Source organism: Triticum dicoccoides, chromosome 2B (genome assembly GCF_002162155.2).
Source record: "Triticum dicoccoides isolate Atlit2015 ecotype Zavitan chromosome 2B, WEW_v2.0, whole genome shotgun sequence".
NCBI lineage: Eukaryota > Viridiplantae > Streptophyta > Magnoliopsida > Poales > Poaceae > Triticum > Triticum dicoccoides.
This window is the reverse complement of record NC_041383.1, coordinates 229,850,424-229,870,358: the sequence shown is the minus strand read 5'-3', so window position 1 is coordinate 229,870,358 and position 19,935 is coordinate 229,850,424. Positions and strand designations below refer to the sequence as shown.

The 19,935-nt window shown below is 48.7% G+C and overlaps 3 protein-coding genes across 4 annotated transcripts; all 3 read right to left on the bottom strand.

Moving 5' to 3' along the window:
- Nucleotides 1-380: 380 nt before the first annotated feature.
- Nucleotides 381-2,414, bottom strand: LOC119367603. 2 transcript variants are annotated; one of them, XR_005176360.1, is made up of 4 exons: nt 1,926-2,414; nt 1,584-1,636; nt 1,020-1,356; nt 381-826 (listed from the first exon to the last, which is right to left on the bottom strand). XR_005176360.1 is itself a non-coding variant. In XM_037633080.1 (4 exons), the coding sequence occupies exons 1-4, from the start codon at nt 1,931-1,933 to the stop codon at nt 594-596; spliced, it is 354 nt and encodes a 117-aa protein (XP_037488977.1). In that variant the 5' UTR covers nt 1,934-2,414; the 3' UTR covers nt 381-593. The 2 variants fall into 2 exon arrangements, 1 of the variants encoding a protein (XP_037488977.1); XM_037633080.1 differs by having other exon boundaries at nt 1,020-1,079.
- Nucleotides 2,415-7,054: 4,640 nt separating this feature from the next.
- Nucleotides 7,055-8,967, bottom strand: LOC119363246 (protein BRICK1). Its single transcript, XM_037628559.1, has 2 exons — nt 8,759-8,967; nt 7,055-7,379 (listed from the first exon to the last, which is right to left on the bottom strand). The coding sequence occupies exons 1-2, from the start codon at nt 8,898-8,900 to the stop codon at nt 7,255-7,257; spliced, it is 267 nt and encodes an 88-aa protein (XP_037484456.1). The 5' UTR covers nt 8,901-8,967; the 3' UTR covers nt 7,055-7,254.
- Nucleotides 8,968-12,409: 3,442 nt separating this feature from the next.
- Nucleotides 12,410-14,884, bottom strand: LOC119363245 (phenylalanine ammonia-lyase-like). Its single transcript, XM_037628558.1, has one exon. It carries the CDS (start codon nt 14,710-14,712, stop codon nt 12,589-12,591), a length of 2,124 nt encoding a protein of 707 aa, XP_037484455.1. The 5' UTR covers nt 14,713-14,884; the 3' UTR covers nt 12,410-12,588.
- Between the last annotated feature and the right edge of the window lie 5,051 nt (nt 14,885-19,935).

Genomic DNA, 19,935 nt, shown 5'->3' with positions numbered 1-19,935 from the left:
ATTAGGAGTAGAGATTGATTACCATAAATACGTTGGGTATTGTCGGACAGACGAGAAAGAGAAAAACCGGTGGGAGGGGGGTGGTGGGAGGTGGGACGAAGAAAAACCGGTTGAAAATAAACCGGTTGAAAGCGAGGGGACTATTCAACCAATTCGTTCATTAGGAGTAGAGATTAGCTAAGATCTATTGGCATTAAGATGATGTAGGCACTCACCAATACTCAAGATAGTTGATGTGCATTTCAGTTGATCACCCTTCGACCTAGAGCCCTAATTCTAGCTTGACAGCATACCAAATTAAGATGCAGTTAACCTTACGTAAATGACTTCACTGGAACGTGAACCTCTAATATAGAAAAAATAAGCCACTTCCTGCAGCAGAATGTAACAATATATGTATTCCTTACTTTAGCTTATACACCTCGTTATGATTTACCATTCCTAACATGGCATCTCACCACAGTAACCAGGCACAATGAACATATATGAAAAAGAAAAGAATAGTAAAAAAGCACGGGCAAATGGCAATTGTCACGTGCCTCTTCAGCATTGCCTGTGCCAAAATCGCATAACATCAGGTAGACGCAGCAAGGTTAGGCACATATGTGGATGTGCATGAAAATCTCGCGGCAGTAGCAAGCACAACTCCAGCTCCAAAACCAGGACACCATGTGACAGATGCACCTCATGTCTGCGGATGGTGCATATCTGGATGTGCATGAATATCTCGAGGCGTCTGCAAGCACAGCTACAGCTCCAAAGCCATGCCACCATGGACTGTTGCACCTCATGTGTGTGGATGGCGCAATTCCAATGGGAGGGGCTCCTGTGCGGATACAATGGTAGGAAAGCTTATGGGGAGGTTGTTGTATCATGGATTCAGGGATGAATGTGGATAACGAAGAGAAGGGGAATTAACTTGGCAAATCATTGTTGAACTATAACTGGGTAAAGCAAGTAAAAAATAGCTGCAACAATAGATGACAGATAAATATTACAAAAGAGAGAAACATCCTTACCTTCTCCAGAATTCCTAATTTGGTTGATAGCAGAAGTCTTACCACACATCATCAAGAAACCTAGCAAGTTTGAATCAACAGTTTTAGAAATGTATAGAATAGGATATCAATTACTAAATTCTTGAAACAAAAATGGGAGTATATTAATGTTAGGTAGATGCCATGGTCCAAGTGCCACCCTTGTAACATGAGCAGGGAACAAAAATTAATTTGCATATTAGAAAGTCACGAGAGAGAGAAAAACGGTTGTGGGATCAGGCAGGCATGCCATAGATGCCATGCTTCAAGGGGAGAAGGTAGCAACTGCAAGCGGTGTGTAGTGTCGTCGATGTTAGCTCTGACACAAAGACCGGTGGTAAGAATTCAAATCAACTCTGAATTTGTAGTCAAGGAAACAACTACCAGTCACAACACTACTACTGAAATGCAACTCCAGGTAAAGCTTACGAATTTCTACTCACAGTCTATTTGGGAGTTTTGAATTTTTTAAATCAAAATTGAGATTTTTGAACTTGTACATACTACTGTTGTAATGAAACTACACAATAGTTCAAAAGGACATACCTCGGGAATATATTGAGGGAGGAATAGATATGATTATAATCTTCTGCGGTGATCTGATTAAAAAGAGATGATTAATTATAAAGTTTGCCAATCATGAAAAAAATAACATTCAGATAAATAAAGCTCGTCGTAAGGATATCACGTATTAAGCAGGCCAATGTTGTTGAAAAGATGTTCCATTCCACTCGAATGAGTTGGTTCCGTGTTTGGTATAACCAATTAGACTAACCTTTGGTCATGCAACAAACAAACATATAACAAACTTGACGGATTGGAGTGCTAAATCAAAAAAAATCATCCAGAAAAATAACCAAAAAAAAAAGAAATCGTAAGTAAATATACCGATTCATTTGTGGGTGACATGCATAGCACAACGCCGTCCACCACACAAACAAATCAACTTTTTCACCGGTCGGCAACTACTTGTGGCTGGACGGATCTTTATACGCCTGCTTGCTGCTGATTGCTGTTGGTTGCCGCACGGCCAAGAACTCTCCCCAATGCTTGCGTGGAGAAGGATGTCGTTCTGAAGTGGAGATGCGACCTGGATCATCTGGGCCGGTAGTGCCGCGCGTCCTTGCCGTCGCAAAGCCCAGACCAAGCAGGTTTCCCAGTCGCTGGTGGCACCACCAGCCTCCGCTGTTGTCACTGGTGTGACCTTCCCCCAAAGCACTGGTGCTAGCCGTCGCCCCAGTCACTGGTGGCACCATACGAGGGAGATGATAGATCGAGATGGAGACAAAGAGAGAGGGAGTGGCGGCGCACATGAGAAGGGGTTGCGGGGTGAGCGATTCCCGGAGAATCACGGAGGGGAGATAAGCTGACGGTCCTGCCGCGTGAGATGGGATCCCATCCGCCGCGTTGGGGTGTACATACAAAAATGAAGTTTTTTTTAACACATTGATGGATGCTGAATCGAGGGAGAGAGACGGTCGGGATTTTGTACGTTATTTTTCATATGGGCTTTTGTACGCTGTTTGTGTACGCTAGGGAGCGAGTGGTGGGTCTCTACATCTGGTAACTGAAGGGTGACGTGTCCATTATGTAAATTGGTCAATCTTTGGTGGGTCCCTCGTGTAAGCTAGTGATGAAATGCTGACATGGCTGGTTGATGATGTGGATATGCTGCATGTCAAGAGAAATAGGTTAGTGGGGATAAACTATTTAGGTATTATAGATATGTTGTAGATTTGGTAGTGCATTACTACCTCTTATTCTTACTAATACAATTTACTTATGGAGTATGTGGTACCCTCTGAATCTTTGTTCACATTATTGATGACCATGCGTAGTAACAGGTGGTGTACAACTCTACAGCTACTGCTGCCAAATCAACACATCTGTACTACAGGATTAAAGAAGAAACACCGAGGACGATTATCCTATAGCCAATCGTGCACTAACAATGGATGTTGTCTACCGAATTGATAGGATTCACAGGGTTCAGACGATGCCACTTCTAGATTTATGTTTGTAAACTATGTCTTCAAGTGCATTCGGGCAGACAATGTATGGTTGGACATTGGCACTATGGAAGAAGCGTACCATAGCCAACGTACCTTCATCTTCGACTGCAACATCTATAGTGAACAACCCATCTATTCGCATGGTTAAACTTTCTTTCTGATTGCTAATTCATCTACAACTTGAATTTTGTGTTGTTAAACGTCTATTAAAACTAGACATGCATATGTTGTATCCAAAATGAGCGTATGTTTTATGTAGAGAAAGGTTCATGCTAACCCGAAGAATGCATTTGCCGCAGAAATGTGCATTGGTATTTTGAGGAAATGTGGCCATGATATTCCAGATAGGAACAATTACTGGAACAAGGTAAAAAAATGCACCCGTGAGCAGGCTATATCGCTGAAGCCTGAGTACATAAAAGAAGAAAATTGGGAGAAACTTGTGGACTAGTGGTGTGAGGATCACTCCAATGTATGTAATACACACTCTTCGCCCTTTAAGTTGTCAATCTGTACTTCTGGACACAATATACTAAATTTGAGCTTCATGTCATAGGCACTTCGTGCCAAGAAAGAAGGAAAATCATCTACTATGAAGCTAAGCCAAAACACTGCACCTACAAAATGTGATTCCCACTTTAGACATATGCTAAGTATTTGTACTACCTTATTGCAAATGATTTATGTTGGATTACTATATGACTTGCAGTATTAATGTTTAACAATTGATAAATCTGGTATAAGCCTGAGGACATCATTGATAACCAATCCGGTGGAGACTTGCTAGAACCTACGTGCACCACAAAGAAAGATCCTACATTTTGCTTGGCTGCCCAAAAGCAAATAGTAAGTATTGCCTAATTTGTAGACTTTAAATGTATAGTCTAGCCATAATTATTTAAACTATCAAACACTGCTCTAGCAGTGTTATCATTTCTGTTGCAGAATGAATCGAGGACCAAACATACACCATCAAAACGGCTTGATACGTCCCTAAAAAAAACGGCTTGATACGACAACAATACATGATGTAGATATTATTGAGGAAAAGAGCTCCTCAAGCACATTACTTTCGAGCATGGGCTTCTCATCCTCTTCTGGGAAGAATTCATCCTCTCACGAACACATCCATGACCTAGAATACATCATTGCAACTCATGACGCAGATGCAAAAAAGGCAAGTGATATGTTTCATCAAGAGCTGAATGAAATACTTTTTACCCAAATAGTAGAAATTAAAGAACACAAGAAGAAGTAGTTACAAGAAATTGAAGATTTCAAGATGGATCAGCAGTAGAAAACCACTGTCATTCAAAAAGGGCAAAACATATGGAGGCAATGCTTAGTCACCTATTAAGGAAGTCCACATAGTCAGCACAAGACATCGTCTAGAAACACCAATGGCCTCGTGCTTATAGTCAACTTAATTTCCCTTTGTCTAATTTGTACTGTCCGAGACGATGTCCTTTGCTTCTCCTTGTAAAATGTCAAGTTTCACTTACAATGGAAGATCTATTGCCAATGTTTGAATTCTCATATTCCAATGATTCAAAATTTGAATCTATTTTCCTAAAATTTCAAATTATATACAGATTCGCCGGGAAAATTTATAATATATGAATTACAACATTTTCTACGTGCGGCGGTAATTGTGACGTAAATGCATGATGTTGCCATTATCTGGTCCCACATGTAAGCAGCCATGTCATCATCTTCTCGGCTCATATGTCAGCACCGTTGACAGGTCAAAACAGCCGCCCAAGTTATTACTAACAGGACCGTCGGCAATAAAACCCACATCCAACCCACATAGAAGAAGCCACGTCATCAACTACTAGCCTCACTTGTCAGAATCTTTGATCGGTCAAACCCACAGACTAGTCACTAATAACGGAATAGTCACCAAAAATGATCTTAGGCGACAGATAAGCCTATCATAGGTGACATAATGGGCCTTCATCGAAAACGGTCACCAATGACATTTTTGGGTTCATCACCTAAGATGCGATCTTGCGCGTCAAGATTTTATTTTTTATGACGGCGCTTCAGTGACAGTGGGAGTGACGGCCAGAAAACATCACGAGTACATTTTTCGTGACACAAAATGGTTATACGTGACACAAGTAAAACGTCACAAGATAGTGCAAATTTTGTAGTGAATAGTTCCCGAGTTGTCTCAAGCTCAAATTCTTTTCGAACAATTCCTGCTTCAAGTGCAAGAGAAATGGTCATTTTATTGCTGATTGTCCTCAATGAGAAGTTGGGGCTAGGAACAGTGGAAAGTTCAGTATGGGCAACAAGTCAAGAAAGAGCTATGATTCTAACAATGAAAAGAAGAAGGAACGTTTCAAGAATACATAGGGTTCTTCCTCGAAGTCCAGCTCCAGAAGAAGAAAAATAACTCTCACAAGGCCACGAGTGATATTGAAGGAAATGGATTCCAAAGAAGTTTATGAATCTGATGCCACTGAAGAAGAATCGTCTGCAAATTATTCTGTCCGGCATTGCAGGAATTGCATGTGCTTCCACACTAGCGTCGAGTTCCTTCTTCGGTAATGATGGTAGTGATGATGAAGCACCTGCACACTGCTTCATGGCAAAAGTCTCCAAGGTATCTCTCAGAAATCTCAGGCCGATTCTTGTGATGGTTCTTCCTCTGAGGAAATTGTTCATAACAAACCTAATTATGCTAAGCTCATTAAAATTGCCTCTAAGCAACAAGGTTCTCTTGACAAGCAAATTAAGACGATTGTGTTGCAAGAAAGTTTGTTGGTCGAGGAGATGGAGAAAAACCAAATGTTCACCAATGAGCCTTCTGCTCTTTTGTCAAAACTTGAGGAACTATCCAATCGTTATGATTCTCTCTCGGTGGATCACGAGAGACTTACTTATGATTATCTCAAAATTAAACAAGAACTCTAATCACCGGGAGTGCTCATTATGATCTTAGGATGAAATTTTTTTATCTCGCTAACGGTATAATACACCGGGAGTGGCCTCTTGGTGGGAAGCCTGGTAGCAGGCCTGCCTCGGGGCCCGGGTGACCCCGTGAAGGACCAACGTCGGGGGGAGCCCAGAGGCCTAGATAGAGATCAAAGTACCATCTTGACGTGCAAGCTAAGATGGTGGCAACGTGAGGTCAGTTAGATCCTCGTCAGCATAGCTCTCATTCTCTCCATTGTACAGCTTGTCGAAGTAGTCTCTCGATCTATGTTTGATCTTCTCGTCCTTCACCAGAAGCGGATCTGCTCTGCTTTTTATGCATTTGCCTTGGTTGACATCCCTTATCTTTCTCTCTTCGATCTTGGCCATCTTATAAATGCCCCTTTTCACCTTACTTCATGTTTAAACACTGGTTGAGGTTCTCATATGTCCGACTCTGTGCTTCACTCACAGTTCGCTTTGCGGTCTTCTTTGCCACATTGTACTTCCCTATGTTGTCTACACTCCTATCCAGATGTAGGCGTCTGAAACAATCACTCTTCTCTTTGATCGCCTTCTAGGCATCATCGTTCCACCACTAGATATCTTTAGCTTCGCTTCTTCTTCACTTGGTCACCCCCAAACTCCTCTGAAGCAACCTTACAAACAACCTTTCTTCTCCTTGATAGCCACCTTACGAATGCAAGTCACCATCTCCGTCCACATTTTATTTGCATCACCTTCTTCCTCTCAAGGGCACTCCTAATAACCCTCCCCTTCAACGCATGAGATGCCTCCCGATAGTTAATATTGAGCAGAGGAAAAATAACTCCAACTAAAACGCAATTTTGTAAATTCACTTTATGCAATAGGAGTTAATATGAGCATTTAAATAAATCCCTAAAACATTATTCCAATGAACTCCAAATGATGCATATATGTGATGTATAGGAATGACATTTTAACATCCAAATGAATGGCATGTTAACATCCAAGTTTTGAAAATTGGGATGTTACACGTCACCAACAAGCCTTGGTAATGAGGGCGACTTTCTTCTTTTAGTAACTGTGCGTAATATAACATACAGAAAGATATGAAATTAACATCTCAATCAATTAATTGTAGTACATGACTTGTACATACATACATACACATGGACTGATTGACTGCACACACACACAGGAAACACACAACACAAAGCCAGAATGCTCCTCTGAAACGTCAGTAAGCTCTGCAGCTTCAACTCCGCGTGCTAGCACTTCTTCTAGATAATTAGGCTTAGCTAGTTGTTGAAAACGGAGGGGTTGGTGGTGGCGCTGCTCACTTGGACCTCCAGCACCTCCAGCTTCCGCTCTAGGCTGTCTAGTTTCTCGTTCAGCGACGCCAGCTTGCTCTTCGTCGTGGCCTCTGCAAAATGAACGCATCAGATTAGCAAGGTCCTGAATTATCTGCCTGTGCCTTTCTTTTGATTTTGCATACTTGTAGTCCACATCCCCAAGCTCGAGTGTCTTTTTTCTGTTTTCTAGGTTTTCCTTTTGTTCACTGGTATTCGCTCAGAGTCAGGCATTGGGGTTTTCGGCCCAGTTTCCCTTACAAACCGAGTCACTCTGTATTTTCTTTTTCTATCTTAATGAAATTGGTATAACTCCTGCTTTGGTCGCCAAAAAACAATGCCGAGGGTGAATAAGAAAGCAATAAACAAACAGACACGCATGGTTATTGATTTGCGATCATGGTTCAAAGGTATCCAATCTACTGACTCCATTCTTCCCACAAGTTCGAGAGGCTAATCAATATTCCAGGCCAATAATAGCATACCGCGCAAAACAAGTCAGATTCTAGTTACAGGATATAACTGTGCAGAACTAGCTGAAATCGATTTCCCATTACCCACGGCTAAGGGTGAACTAGTTGAAATCGATTTCCCATTACCTCTGTTGATGTTGTTTGCTGTTTCAGGCGATGGTTCTATACGTACGATGGATTCCCCGTCCAACACGTACGATTAGAGACAAATCCTTGGTGATTCAGTTTGTGGGCCATGGTATTTGCAGTCTAGTCGTACCAGCGTACGAGGAAAATGAATCGTATGCAGAGCAGTTTCGTTGTCTATTTTGTGAGGCAAGAGAGTTGCTACTTGGTCAACAGCAAAATCACATAATTTATTCATTTTTCTTGAGACCGGAAGCACAACCGTCTGGCATCTCACAGGTTTGCTGCGAACACATCCCTAAAAATGCATTATCGACGTGTGTGTGCCAAGAAGAGATAAAGGATGGAGCACATACTACAGCACAACTTTGTTGATGGTATTCCTTATTTCTAGCAATGGTTCCATTGTACTTTTCTTTTTAGGCAAGAGAACTGCTACATGGTCAGCAGCAAAGTCACAGTAACTAGCATTTCTGGTGATTATTAGTTAGAGGGGGCAAAGCACCGTTGCAGTAACGGGCAATTCAAGGCTGACTGACCCACCAACCTCATCGGCAACATGCGCGAGGAAGTCGATAATGGGAGTCGGCTATGGCAAATACGGGCCTGTGATGTCATGGAGGCGGACGCAGCAAGGCATATCATCCATGAGGGAGATCTTATCCTGAGCGCAAGTAGGTAGGTATCAAGAGTTGTAATTCACCGATGCTGGAATAAATCACACCTAGAGACGGGTGGAAGCAGTAGGGGCTAAGATCCGATCCAATCCAATCGTACTGAGGCAAGCAGAAAGCAGACGGGTGGGGGAGGAGGAAGGAAATGCAGGGAGGGAAATGGGGATCTGGGGGGCGCACCGAATCGGAGGAGGAAGTCGAAGAGGCGGCGGACGTTGAGGGAGATGTTGGAGATGAACTCGCGGTTCTCCCAGTCCGCCTGCACCGCGATCCCGACGTTCACCGCGCTCCCCATCCCGCCTCCTTGCCCCGCGCGAGCCATTGCTTCTTCTTCGTCTACCTCCCGCTCGCAGGACGCTTGGCGGTTGGCTCCCCTCCCCCACCCACTATGGAGAAGAAGTCGCTGCTGCCCTTGGTTTGCCTTCCACTCTACGCTTCGGTTGGGCTGGGTCCGTGGGCCGGCCGGCAATCTACTTCCACATCCTCCTATTGGGGCCCAAGGCCCACGTATCATTCGGTCGCCGCCATGGCGCTGCGGCTGCTGTCCCACCCGTCGCTCACGGCGGCGCAGCTCCGGCAGCTCCACGGCCACCTCCTCACCTCCGCCCTCCTCGGCGACCGCTACCTCCCAAACATCCTCCTCCGCGGCCTCCTCCCGGACGCCCCTCTCCGCGCCCTCGCCCTCTTCCCCCGCCTCCGCCGCATCCTCCCCGCATTCCTCCCCAACAACTACACCTTCTCCTTCCTCCTCACCGCCTCTATCGCCACAGCCATCCCCATTCCCTCGCCGTCGTTCCCCTCTTCGGCCCACACGCAGCTCTTCTGCGCGTTGCACGCGCTCGCGGTGACGCTCGGCTGGGACGCGCACGCCTACGTCTCCAACGGCTTCATACACGCCTACGCCTCCCGCGGCTTCCTCGACGCCGCGCGCCGCGTCTTCGACAGTGCCGTCCTCGCCCGTACGGACGACGTCTGCTCCTGGACCTCGCTCCTCACCGCCTACGCCAGGGCCGGGCACATGGACGACGCGCGCGCCCTGTTCGATGGAATGCCGCACAAGACGCCCATCGCCTGGAGCGCCATGCTCAGCGCCCATGTCGGGGCGGGCGGCTTCGCGGATGCGCTCGAGGTGTTCGACGGGATGCTCAGGGCTCGAGTCCGGCCCAACAGGGCGGCTATCGTTGGCGCATTGGCTGCATGCGGTGCGCTCGGGGCGCTGGAGCAGGGCCGGTGGGTGCACGCTCTCGTCACCGCTACCGCCGGTAGAATGGATGGTGGGGTGGCTACTGCGCTGTTGGACATGTATGCCAAGTGCGGGAGCCTAGACTTGGCAAGGCAGGTGTTCGCAGCCATGCCGGAGCCCGAGCGCGACGTGTTTGCTTACACGGCCATGATCTCGGGGCTCTCAGACCACGGCCACTGCCAGGAGGCCGTCGAGCTGTTCAGCCGGATGCGGGACCTGGGGGTGCGCCCCAACGAGGTCACCTTCATTTGCGTCCTCAGCGCATGTGCCCGTGCCGGTGGTGGGCTTGTCACCGTCGCTAAGGAGATCTTCGGAAGCATGTCTGCTATCCACGGCATCGAGCCAGGCGTGGAGCACTATGGGAGCCTGGTGGACGTTCTCGGCCGTGCCGGGATGCTCGCGGAGGCCGCGGCTGTGGCACGGGCAATGCCGATGCGGCCCGACTCGTACGTGCTAGGTGCGCTGCTCAATGCGTGCCGGGTGCACGGTAGTGACGGCGTGAAGCTCGGAAAGCAGGTTGTGGAGTGGCTGGCGGAGCTTGGGCTCGACCACAGCGGCGTGCACGTGCAGCTGTCCAACATGTACGCCTGCTCCTGCAAGTGGGAGGACGTGGTAAGGATCCGGTCGGTGATGGAGGAGAAGAAGGTGACCAAAGTGCCCGGCTGCAGCATGGTCGAGGTCGATGGCGTCGCTTGCGAGTTTGTTGCTGGCGACCGCTTCCTTGATCCGTGCATCAACACCGTCGCCAGGGGGCTCGATCAGCAGCTCAGGCTGCTTGACCATGACTACCGTCACCTCGAGGAGCTATCCAACTTGGCGTAGGCTTAGAGTCCGTTTCCGTCTCAGGTCGTCGCACACTGTGTCTTTGGCCTCGTACAAGTTGGAACACCACGTTACAGACTCGTGCCACAGCTCCACATGGCAAACATTGTTCAGACGAAAGGGGGCACAGGATCCGTTGCTCAGATGACATATGCTCATGGAGGTTTCTCATGGACTGCCGGCCAAGACGCCAAGTTGGTCGGCAGCTTCCGCAGCTTGACATGCTCTCGTCGGCTACCTTCGCGGAGCTTCACCGCTGGCGATCCAACAGACCAGGCCAGCTGAAGCCTTAATTCAGTACTACCGCCGAGACCTCTGAAGAGGAATCCTTACGGAGATGTATGGAATGATTACCAAATGTGATTTATCTCCACGGCTTCCTGCAGATATTTAAGAAGTTGATAAAGAAAGTAATGAGCTGGAAGACACAAGGCAGATTGATCGCAGTAGCATCAACTAACAGGGTTTGGAGTTCTCCATGTCAGTGTGACCTTGCTGTTCACGGGCAACCACTACCCATAGATCTCTCATGCAGAAAATTTAACAGATTTTGTGCTAGATTATGTGATTATGGAAGCAGCTAGGCGTGTACTACATTGTTTCTTCTGTCGGCACATACTGCTAGTACCAATGGATTGATCAGTTCCATATAAGGATAAAAAAACATTGATCTGATTAGTTTCTGTGACTGGTTCCTATATGCTACTAAACTCCTGTGTGTATCCTCTCGTGTCTATTGTTGTTTCTTTCTGGTTCTTTCTATCACTTCTGGCAATCTTGGGGAAAAGCTTACCTTCACCCGACCGATCTCGCGCGTGCATCCGCTGGCTCCGTATCCGTTGGATCGTCTCTTTCATCGGACGGAAGAGAGCATCCCCGCTCCCACGGCACGCGCGTTCGTTTTCCTGAAACAGAGCCGTTGTTTCAGAAAAACGCCCCTGCAGCTGTAGCCGCAGCATGTGCTCGCTGGGTTGGGAGAGGCGACGAGGTCTGGATCTGGGCGGCGGCGGGGCCGGGGCTAACCTACCACCGTGACGACGACTTCGTCTTCGGGAGCGGCGGCCGCCGCCGACAACCCAAGCAGGTACGGATCTCCCTCCGGTGATTTCTCCCCACGCGCTCGCCCTGCTCCGCCGCCTCCCGTCCCCGCCCTCCCCGCGGCTCCTCTCCATCCTCCGCCTCCGCCGCCCGCCCCATCTCTTCCTGTCCACCTTCAACACCCTCTTCGTCGCCGGCCCCAGCCCCCTGTCGCTCCACCCGCAGCTTTTTGCAACAGGGGTCTTGTTGCAGGAATTGTTTCTGCAACCCGGCCGTTGTTTCAGGAATTATTTATGCAATCTCCAATTTTTTGCAACATGGTAGTTGTTTTTGCAACGCAGACGTTGTTGCAGGAATTGTTTCTGCAACGCGATCGTTGTTTTAGGAATTGTTCATGCAACGCGGCCATTGTTTCTGCAACTGGTTTGTTGTTTCAGGAATTAATCTGTCGGGAAGGCGATGCGCGCGTGCGAGGAGTTAGATTGGACGGCTCACGCGCGGAGATCTGACGGCTGTCGAGGTGGTGGATGTTTACTAGACATCTACCGGCGGACGTGTAGCGTTGCCCACAATCTTGCTTGTGCCTGAACATGTATGATAATCTAATTGTTCGATGACCTGCAATTGCAATGCAATATGGTACAGCAATGTGTGTACTCCCTTCGTAAGGAAATATAAAAGCGTTACAGAGGAAGTACTTGATAAAGCAGTAGACTGACTTCTTTGGATTCATTTCAACTTGAACATTTGTCATAAAAATTTATACCCTGTCACTCACAGCAGCAGAAGCTCCCGAAAACGTTGCATGCATCAACGCTTTAGAAGAGGAAAAGTAAAATGAAATCAAACAACAGTATTATCAGTTTCTAAAATTCTGAACCAAGGCATCTTCTCTTCATCTCCTTGATTAGCAGATGGGCAGGGGCTCACCGTTCCACTCCTCGAGGCACTCCAGCAGAGCATCGATGTGCTTACCCTGGTTCATGGCAACGAACACCTTGTCCACCTCCTCGCCAGGTGACCGAGTCTTCTCTCCGGTCAAGTACACTGTGCCCAGCTCCTCACGCACGAACTGGTATAGAGGGTATGACCGGCAGTCTACGATACGGTTTGGTTCTGCAGCGGTGCCATTCTCCACTGCACCTCTAGCAGCCTCAACCTCCTGAGGTAGTGTTGCACAGAGCTCCTGCTCGAATTTGGCAACCTTGGCAAACACCGAGGTTTCCACGTTGCGCTCAGCCTCGCCGTTGGCTAGGGCGTGCTCCACCAACACAGCGCGCATCTTCTTCATGAGAGGGTAGTTGGCGCTGCAAGGGTCGTCCGCATACGCGAACACCGCCTCGCGGTCGATAGTCTGGAGCAGGTCCTTCTCACAAAACCGTGCGTTGTGGAGGCCACCCTTGTCATTTGTGATCAAGGTCTTCCGAGCCACTCTTGTGACACAATTCTTCACGGCGTTCTTGACATTCTCCTCAAGGTGGCGCAGGTCGATGGCTTGGCACAACGCAACCAAAAATGTAGAGGACATGAGCTTCAGAATGTCGATGGCCTCGGCAGTCTTTCGGGATGAGATTAACCCGAGGGAGTTAACGTCTTGGTTGTGCTGCTCCGCGCTCTGGACATGGTTGGTCACAGGGTTGCCCAAAAATTGAAGCTCTGAGCAGTATGACGCCATGGCAATCTCGGCACCCTTGAAGCCATAGTCCAGGCTTGGGTTGCGGCCACCAGAAAGGTTGGAGGGCAAGCCATTGTTGTAGAAGTCGTTCACTAGCTCTGAGAACTGGGCAAACATGAGCTTGCCCATCGCAGCAATGGCAAGCCTGGTGTTGTCCATGGAAACACCGATGGGTGTGCCCTGGAAGTTGCCACCATGGATTGCCTTTCCACGAGATACGTCAATGAGTGGGTTGTCATTGACAGAGTTGATCTCGCGCTCGATCGACTTAGTCGCTGCACGGATGACCTCAATTTGAGGACCAAGCCATTGCGGTGACGTGCGGAGAGCATATCTGTCTTGCTTTGGCTTCATCAGTGGGTCGAGCTCACCAAGTTTCTTCGCGAGCATCATGTAGGAGCTGCCCTCCAAGATGTGCTCCATGATGGCCGCGGCCTCGATCTGTCCGGGATGGTGCTTTAACTTGTGTGTCAGGTGGTCGGTGTACTCTGGCTTGCCGTTCATCACTTCGCAGAACACGGCCGACAAAACTTCAGCAAGGACACCAAGGATGTTTGCTTCAAAGAGAACAATGGACGCGAGCCCGGAGCCCACCGCCGTGCCATTAACCATAGCAAGGCCTTCCTTTGGCTGCAGCTCGACGAAGCCGTGTTGGATACCGGCAATCTTAAATGCCTCGGCAGCATTAACTTTTGTGCCATCGGGAGCAACAGCCACAGCATTTGGGCGGCCGGTGACAAGTCCGGCGATGTAGGAGAGCGGGACAAGATCACCGGAAGCGGTGATAGTGCCTCGGAGCGGCAGGCATGGTGTCACGTTGGCGTTGAGCAGCGTGGCGATGGTCTCGAGGATCTCAAAGCGGATGCCAGAGTACCCTTGGAGCAGGGTGTTGACGCGGACGAGCATCGCCGCACGCGTGGTGGCCGCGGGCAGAACGTGGCCGTCGCTGCCGGTGCCGAACGCCCCGGCGTTAAGGAACCGGATGAGCTCCCTCTGCAGAGCGCCGCCCTCCTTGGTCCTCCGATGGGAGGTGGCGCCGAAGCCGGTGGTGACGCCGTAGCTGTCGGTGCCGTTGGCCATGCTGGTCATGACCCAGTCGCTGCTCTCCTTGACGCGGCCGCGGGCGGACTCGTCGAGCTCCACCCTGGCCCCGTCGGCGGCGGCCACCGCCGCGACCTGGGCGATGGTCAAGCTGGCGCCCTCCATAACCACCACCGGCCTGCGGTACTCCTCCACCATCCGCTTGACGGCGTCCAGATGGCTCCCCGACAGCTCCTCCGCGGCTTTCCCCCAGTTGAGCGGGTCAGCACTCCGCGGCTCGGCCACGCACAAACCGTCGTTGCCGTTGGCCGCCATTGGTTTGATCAACAATGGATCTTGAAGTCTCGACGGAACAGTTGTGAGAGAAGAGCTCGAGTAGAGACTGGTGATCTTTACTGTGTCAGCTGGAGTTTTGATGTGGCGATTGGCTGATGAATGTGTGGAGCAGCCGTGAGAGAGAAGAGCTCGTTGGAGTAGAAGAGGTCGGGGATGCTCTTCTTGGATGGAAATGGAGGAAACGGGAGGATTTAAATAGGTAGCGCAAGCAGGGTGGGTGGGGAACTGGGGATTGGTGGTGGACTGTGACGGGGATGGTTGTGTTGACCGCCGGACCTAGCCGGGTGAGCACGAAGGTGAGGTTGGTGGCCTCGTGCGCGCGGACTTGGAAGAAGAAGAAGAAAGGCAGCTGCTGCGAGCCTGCGACAATGGGATACTCCTGCACGCGGTTGCTAGCTGATGGTGATGGTTTCGTCTGCCATTTTCAAGTTGCTAATTAACCATTCGGCGGCCCTCTTAAGATTTATTTCAGTTATTAGGTGTGTCCAAGTCCAATTCTTGTATGATTAGATGAGACTGGTTCTTTACAAATGCATGTTATGTACACTAGTGTACCGGAGCTATGACTTAGTCCCTCTATAAAGAAATATAAGAGTGTTTATAAATCACTAAAGTAGTGATCTAAATAGATCATATATTTCATTACGGAGGGAGTACAACATGGCATTTGACCATGACTTGAAGACGGCAAGGTTCACACAGGAGATTTGAACAGATTTGCAAGGATTCTCACTAATGTGTGCCCACATGCTTCATCGTTCAAAATTAAGCATGGTGTATACACTATGTATGTTTCTGTGTTGCATCGCTATTTGTACTTTCTCTGTTTCAAATTATAAGATCTTGATAGGGTAAAATGGTCTAACAATACGTCTTACAATTTGGGACGGAGGTAGTACTTTGTCTGAGTGGTTACTCTGGTTACACATGAGCCCTATGAACAGTGGCGGACCTAGGATTGATTGACGCCCCAGGCGAGAAACTAAGGCTAAAAACTACCCCAAAAAACTCCTGTTTCAAGGCATACAAAAGCCAAACTATGTTGCATAACTAATAAAAAACCAAACATAATATTCAATGGCAGCATTTGTTCCATGATGGGTCAAATAATAAAGAAAGACAAATCAAAAGACAATATGTAGCATATATAGATGATACAAAAGATAGATACCAAATCAAAGGATTGGTTGATCTGAGCCTCCCATGACTACATCTTCAATCGCAGAAGAAGCTAAACCTTCTATCAATATTTTTGAAATGCAAATCAGTGCATAATATAGCAGGTAACTATTCCCCGGTCCCTCCCGTCCCCTGCGTCGCCTCTGGGCGGCTCGGGCGGAGCCCAACACCGTCGGCGCCTCGTCCCACCCCGCCCCCTCCACCTCCCCTCGCCGCCGCCGAATGACGCGGCCGGGCTAAGCCCGCGCAGCGGACGGCGGCGGCGGCGGGGCTCTCCTGGCCCGCAGCGGCGCGGGCGACTCTGGATCTCGGGCTGCGGCCCGGTCTTCACGGCGGTTGTCGGCTGCTGCGGCCGCGTGGGCGGCGCGGCGGCGAGGCCTGGTGGTGCTCCTGCCTCTCCCTTGGCGGCGCTCGGCTTCGGGGGCGTGGTGCTCCGGATCTCGGCGCTTCCCGTTGGGTCTCCGTTTCTGCTCGGCTGGGCGGTGCGGGAGCCTCAGTGATGCTTCGGTGGCCGGCGGGGAGGCTGGCGGACGCTGCATCTGGCCGGGCGTGGCTGGATCTGGGCGTTCTTCGAGGGTTTTCTGCTGCAGCCTGTTCGTTGCCTCCGCGTGGTACGGTTCCTGCGGCGTGGCGGTGGTGACCTCCTGCCCCAAGGCCTGGTGAGGGAGACGGCGTGAGGTCGGCCCGATGGCGGTGACGGTGGTGTGCGTCCAGGGCCCGGCATCTGGTCGGGCGGGCGCGCGGGACGGCCTTGGCAGGGGCGGGCGCTGGCGGGAGGCTCCCCTCGGTGCTCTGCGGTGCTGGTTTGGTGGAGGTTTGATGGAGGTTTGATGGAGGTCTGTGGCTGGCCGATACGGGCTGGTGGTGGTCGAGCATCTCAGGGAGAAATCCTTCTTCCGGCCTTTGCCGGAGCTGGCGCGGCGCCTGTGGGTGTCTCGCTCTTTCTTGGAAGCGTCGCTGATGTATGGTGCTCCACCCCTCACCCCACGGCCTTGGCTCCGGAGGGAAACCTCTGATCTGCGGGATCGGGCGATTTCGGGGGCGCCGATTTCTGTTTGGCAACGATGATGGTGTCAAGAGGAGCTTGGGTCGCAGCTCGGGCTTTGGTAGTCGGATCTTCCCGGCGTGCCCGAGGTGCTCTTTAGGGCACGATCGGCGCAAGTCCTGCATATTTCCCTTGTGAGGCTCGTCGTCAAAGTCGGAGTTGTCGGTTGTTGGCGCGTGTGGCCATCTGTTGGCATGTGCCGTCATTGCTCTGTGTAGCTGTTTGTGGGGGCGGCTTCGTTGGTGGAGCTCTATGGTGAAGTCGGAGTCGCCCGTTCGGAGGTAACCGGTGATGACGATGACGCTTGCGACTCCCCGGCGGATGTCTTTTCTTCTTTGCAGCTCATGTTTCATGTCGGTGGCCAGGTTGGCCGGTGGTGCCCATGTTATATGGGTTGGGTTGTATCGGTTTTAGCCCGGTTTTCCGTCAATTAACCGGGCAATTCTCACTTCTTAATCAATGAAAATGGCAAGTATTTTGCCTCATTTCAAAAAAATAATAATATATAGCAGGTAAAACTAGTTAACAACAGATGCAACATGTGAAAGCTTACGTCTAGGACGAGGCAAAAGGCCTTTACCTTGCGTGTGCGATAACCCGTGGTTCAAACTTGAAAAAAAGAATTCAATGTCTTGTTTCTTTTACTCATCTTGCCTTCCTATAATATTTGATAGAAATAAAAATTACTCAATGTCCAAATCAATTTCCACATCTAACAAACAGTGGCAATGAGCCCATTTCATGAATTTCTTCTCTTGTAAGCAGAAGATTTTAGAGAACAGACTGAAGAATTCAGGCAGCTGATTCAATGTGCCCAAATTGAACACAGCAACATTCCAAGATGGAAGAAACATGGATATATAACTTGCAAAATCTAATGATTTCACAGGAACATTGGGAGCTACAGCCATAGAATGCAATCACAGAGAGTCGCTATGGTAAGATCACTGCTACTCCCTCTGTTCCAATTGAACTAAAACCACCACGAGTAATTTGCAACAGAGGGAGTAGTTGCTAGATAAAATATTGAAGAAACATTCAACCGGGGAGATATCAAATCGAAAGTAAAATGAACAAGCATATTGGTTTGAATTCACTTATTCATACCAAACAATTTCAGCAACTGTTTACCAACACCCATCATCGGGACTAGATGGTCCATCATCGGGACTAGATGGTCCATCATCGGGACTAGATGGTCCATCAAACCAGATACGCATCAATCAACAACAATGGAATATAGCAACTAAAATCATCATCAAACTGTGGTAGTGTGGCATCTAGAAAAAAACAGTGGCATCACATGGGCATCAAGCCATCAAAGGATCAAACCAGTACCTTTGCGCCGGGCAGCACGGCTGAGTTTTGAGGACCGCCTCGCCGGACGCCGGGCAGGGCAGCAGCCGGCAGTGGCGCAACCTGACGGAGCTGCCGAAGATTGGAAGGGGGAGGGGAGCCGGGGGCGCTGACCGGCACGACGAAGACTGGAAGGGGGGCAGGGGGTGCTGCCGGACAGACCTGACCGGCACGACGGCGACGGCAGGCGGTGGCGACGGGCGGCGCCGACGGCAGGCGATTCCCTAGCCTTGCGCGTTTCTGCGCTGCGGGGTACTCGGCCTGGGCGGCTGGGCCAGTTGGCCTGTGCTGCCTGGGCTGGAAAGTGGGATGCGCCCCAGGCCAAACTTCTTTTTTGATATATAGGCCGAGAAAATTCCCCACGCCCCAGACAATGGCCTGGGCTGCCTGGGGCCCAAATCCGCCCATGGCTATGAACCTTCTATAACTAGTAGTTGTGTATTACATGTACACGTTATATCAGAATAGATATTAATTTCATTGTACATTAATATTAGGAAAGGTACTGGTTGCACAAGGATATAAGGTAGAATATAATTACCACATTATATTACAAAACATATTAATTGCATTTCACCTTAATATTAGGAAATATATTGATTGCACTTCGATAATATTAGGTAGGATATAATTGCATGGTTAGCACTAAAGTTGATATTAGGTATGATATTAATTGCACACTAAACATTTTTAGCGCTAAACATGGAAGCAACAAAGACCATTGGATATTGGATAGATGTGTTTGAACGGGTGAGATTTGTCAGATCTCCGCAACTCACTTTTTCTAGGGACATTTTTTTGGGGCTTATGGCTGACTATGAAATAGAGGTATATTTTCCAATAAAAGTGTAAAGTTATGTACAAATATACTCTTTTTGTTTTTATTTACTCTGCATATCAGATTTGGCGAAGTCAAACTTCATAAAATTTGATCAATATAGAAAAAAACGAATATTTAAAATAACAAATCTATATGATGTGAAAGTATCTCTACTCCTAATGTCTGAGTTGGTTGAATAGTATACACGGTTTATTTTCATCACACCACTTTCAACCGCTTTTTTTCGCTGGTTTTTTCGTCTCCGCTCCCACCACGCCACCGGAGTTTATTTTTTCTTCACTATTTCCTTATAAACAAACACTTTCCTACCGTACAAAAAGTCACAGATCTTATTTTCCTAACTTACCCAATCAACCGATCCATCTCATCAATGCAATTTTGCTTTAGAAAACAAATAGCGGGTTTTAAGGAAACAAATAACGGACTTTAAGAAAACAAATCCAATTTACTAATCTTCTTTCTACTCCTTCCTACGTCGTTCGTTCGTCTCCACCCTTCTTTTCCGCCCTGATTGATTTTTCCTTCCACACATTTATTTTCTCCAATTATATATGTTTTCTTCCGTAAAGGAGTAAGTAAAGATTAGTTTGGAATAAAAAAGCCCTCGAGTTGGTCTCCGATTCACCGGAGAAAACACTCATATTCATTGATCTATTACTACTAATTTTACCCCTGACAATACCCCCTCCTCCGGCCTTCCTTCCACTCCCCCTGTTGCGTCGCACGCACTGCCCCCCCCCCCCACCTTGACCTCATCGCCGACGCCGCAATGCCAGAGGAC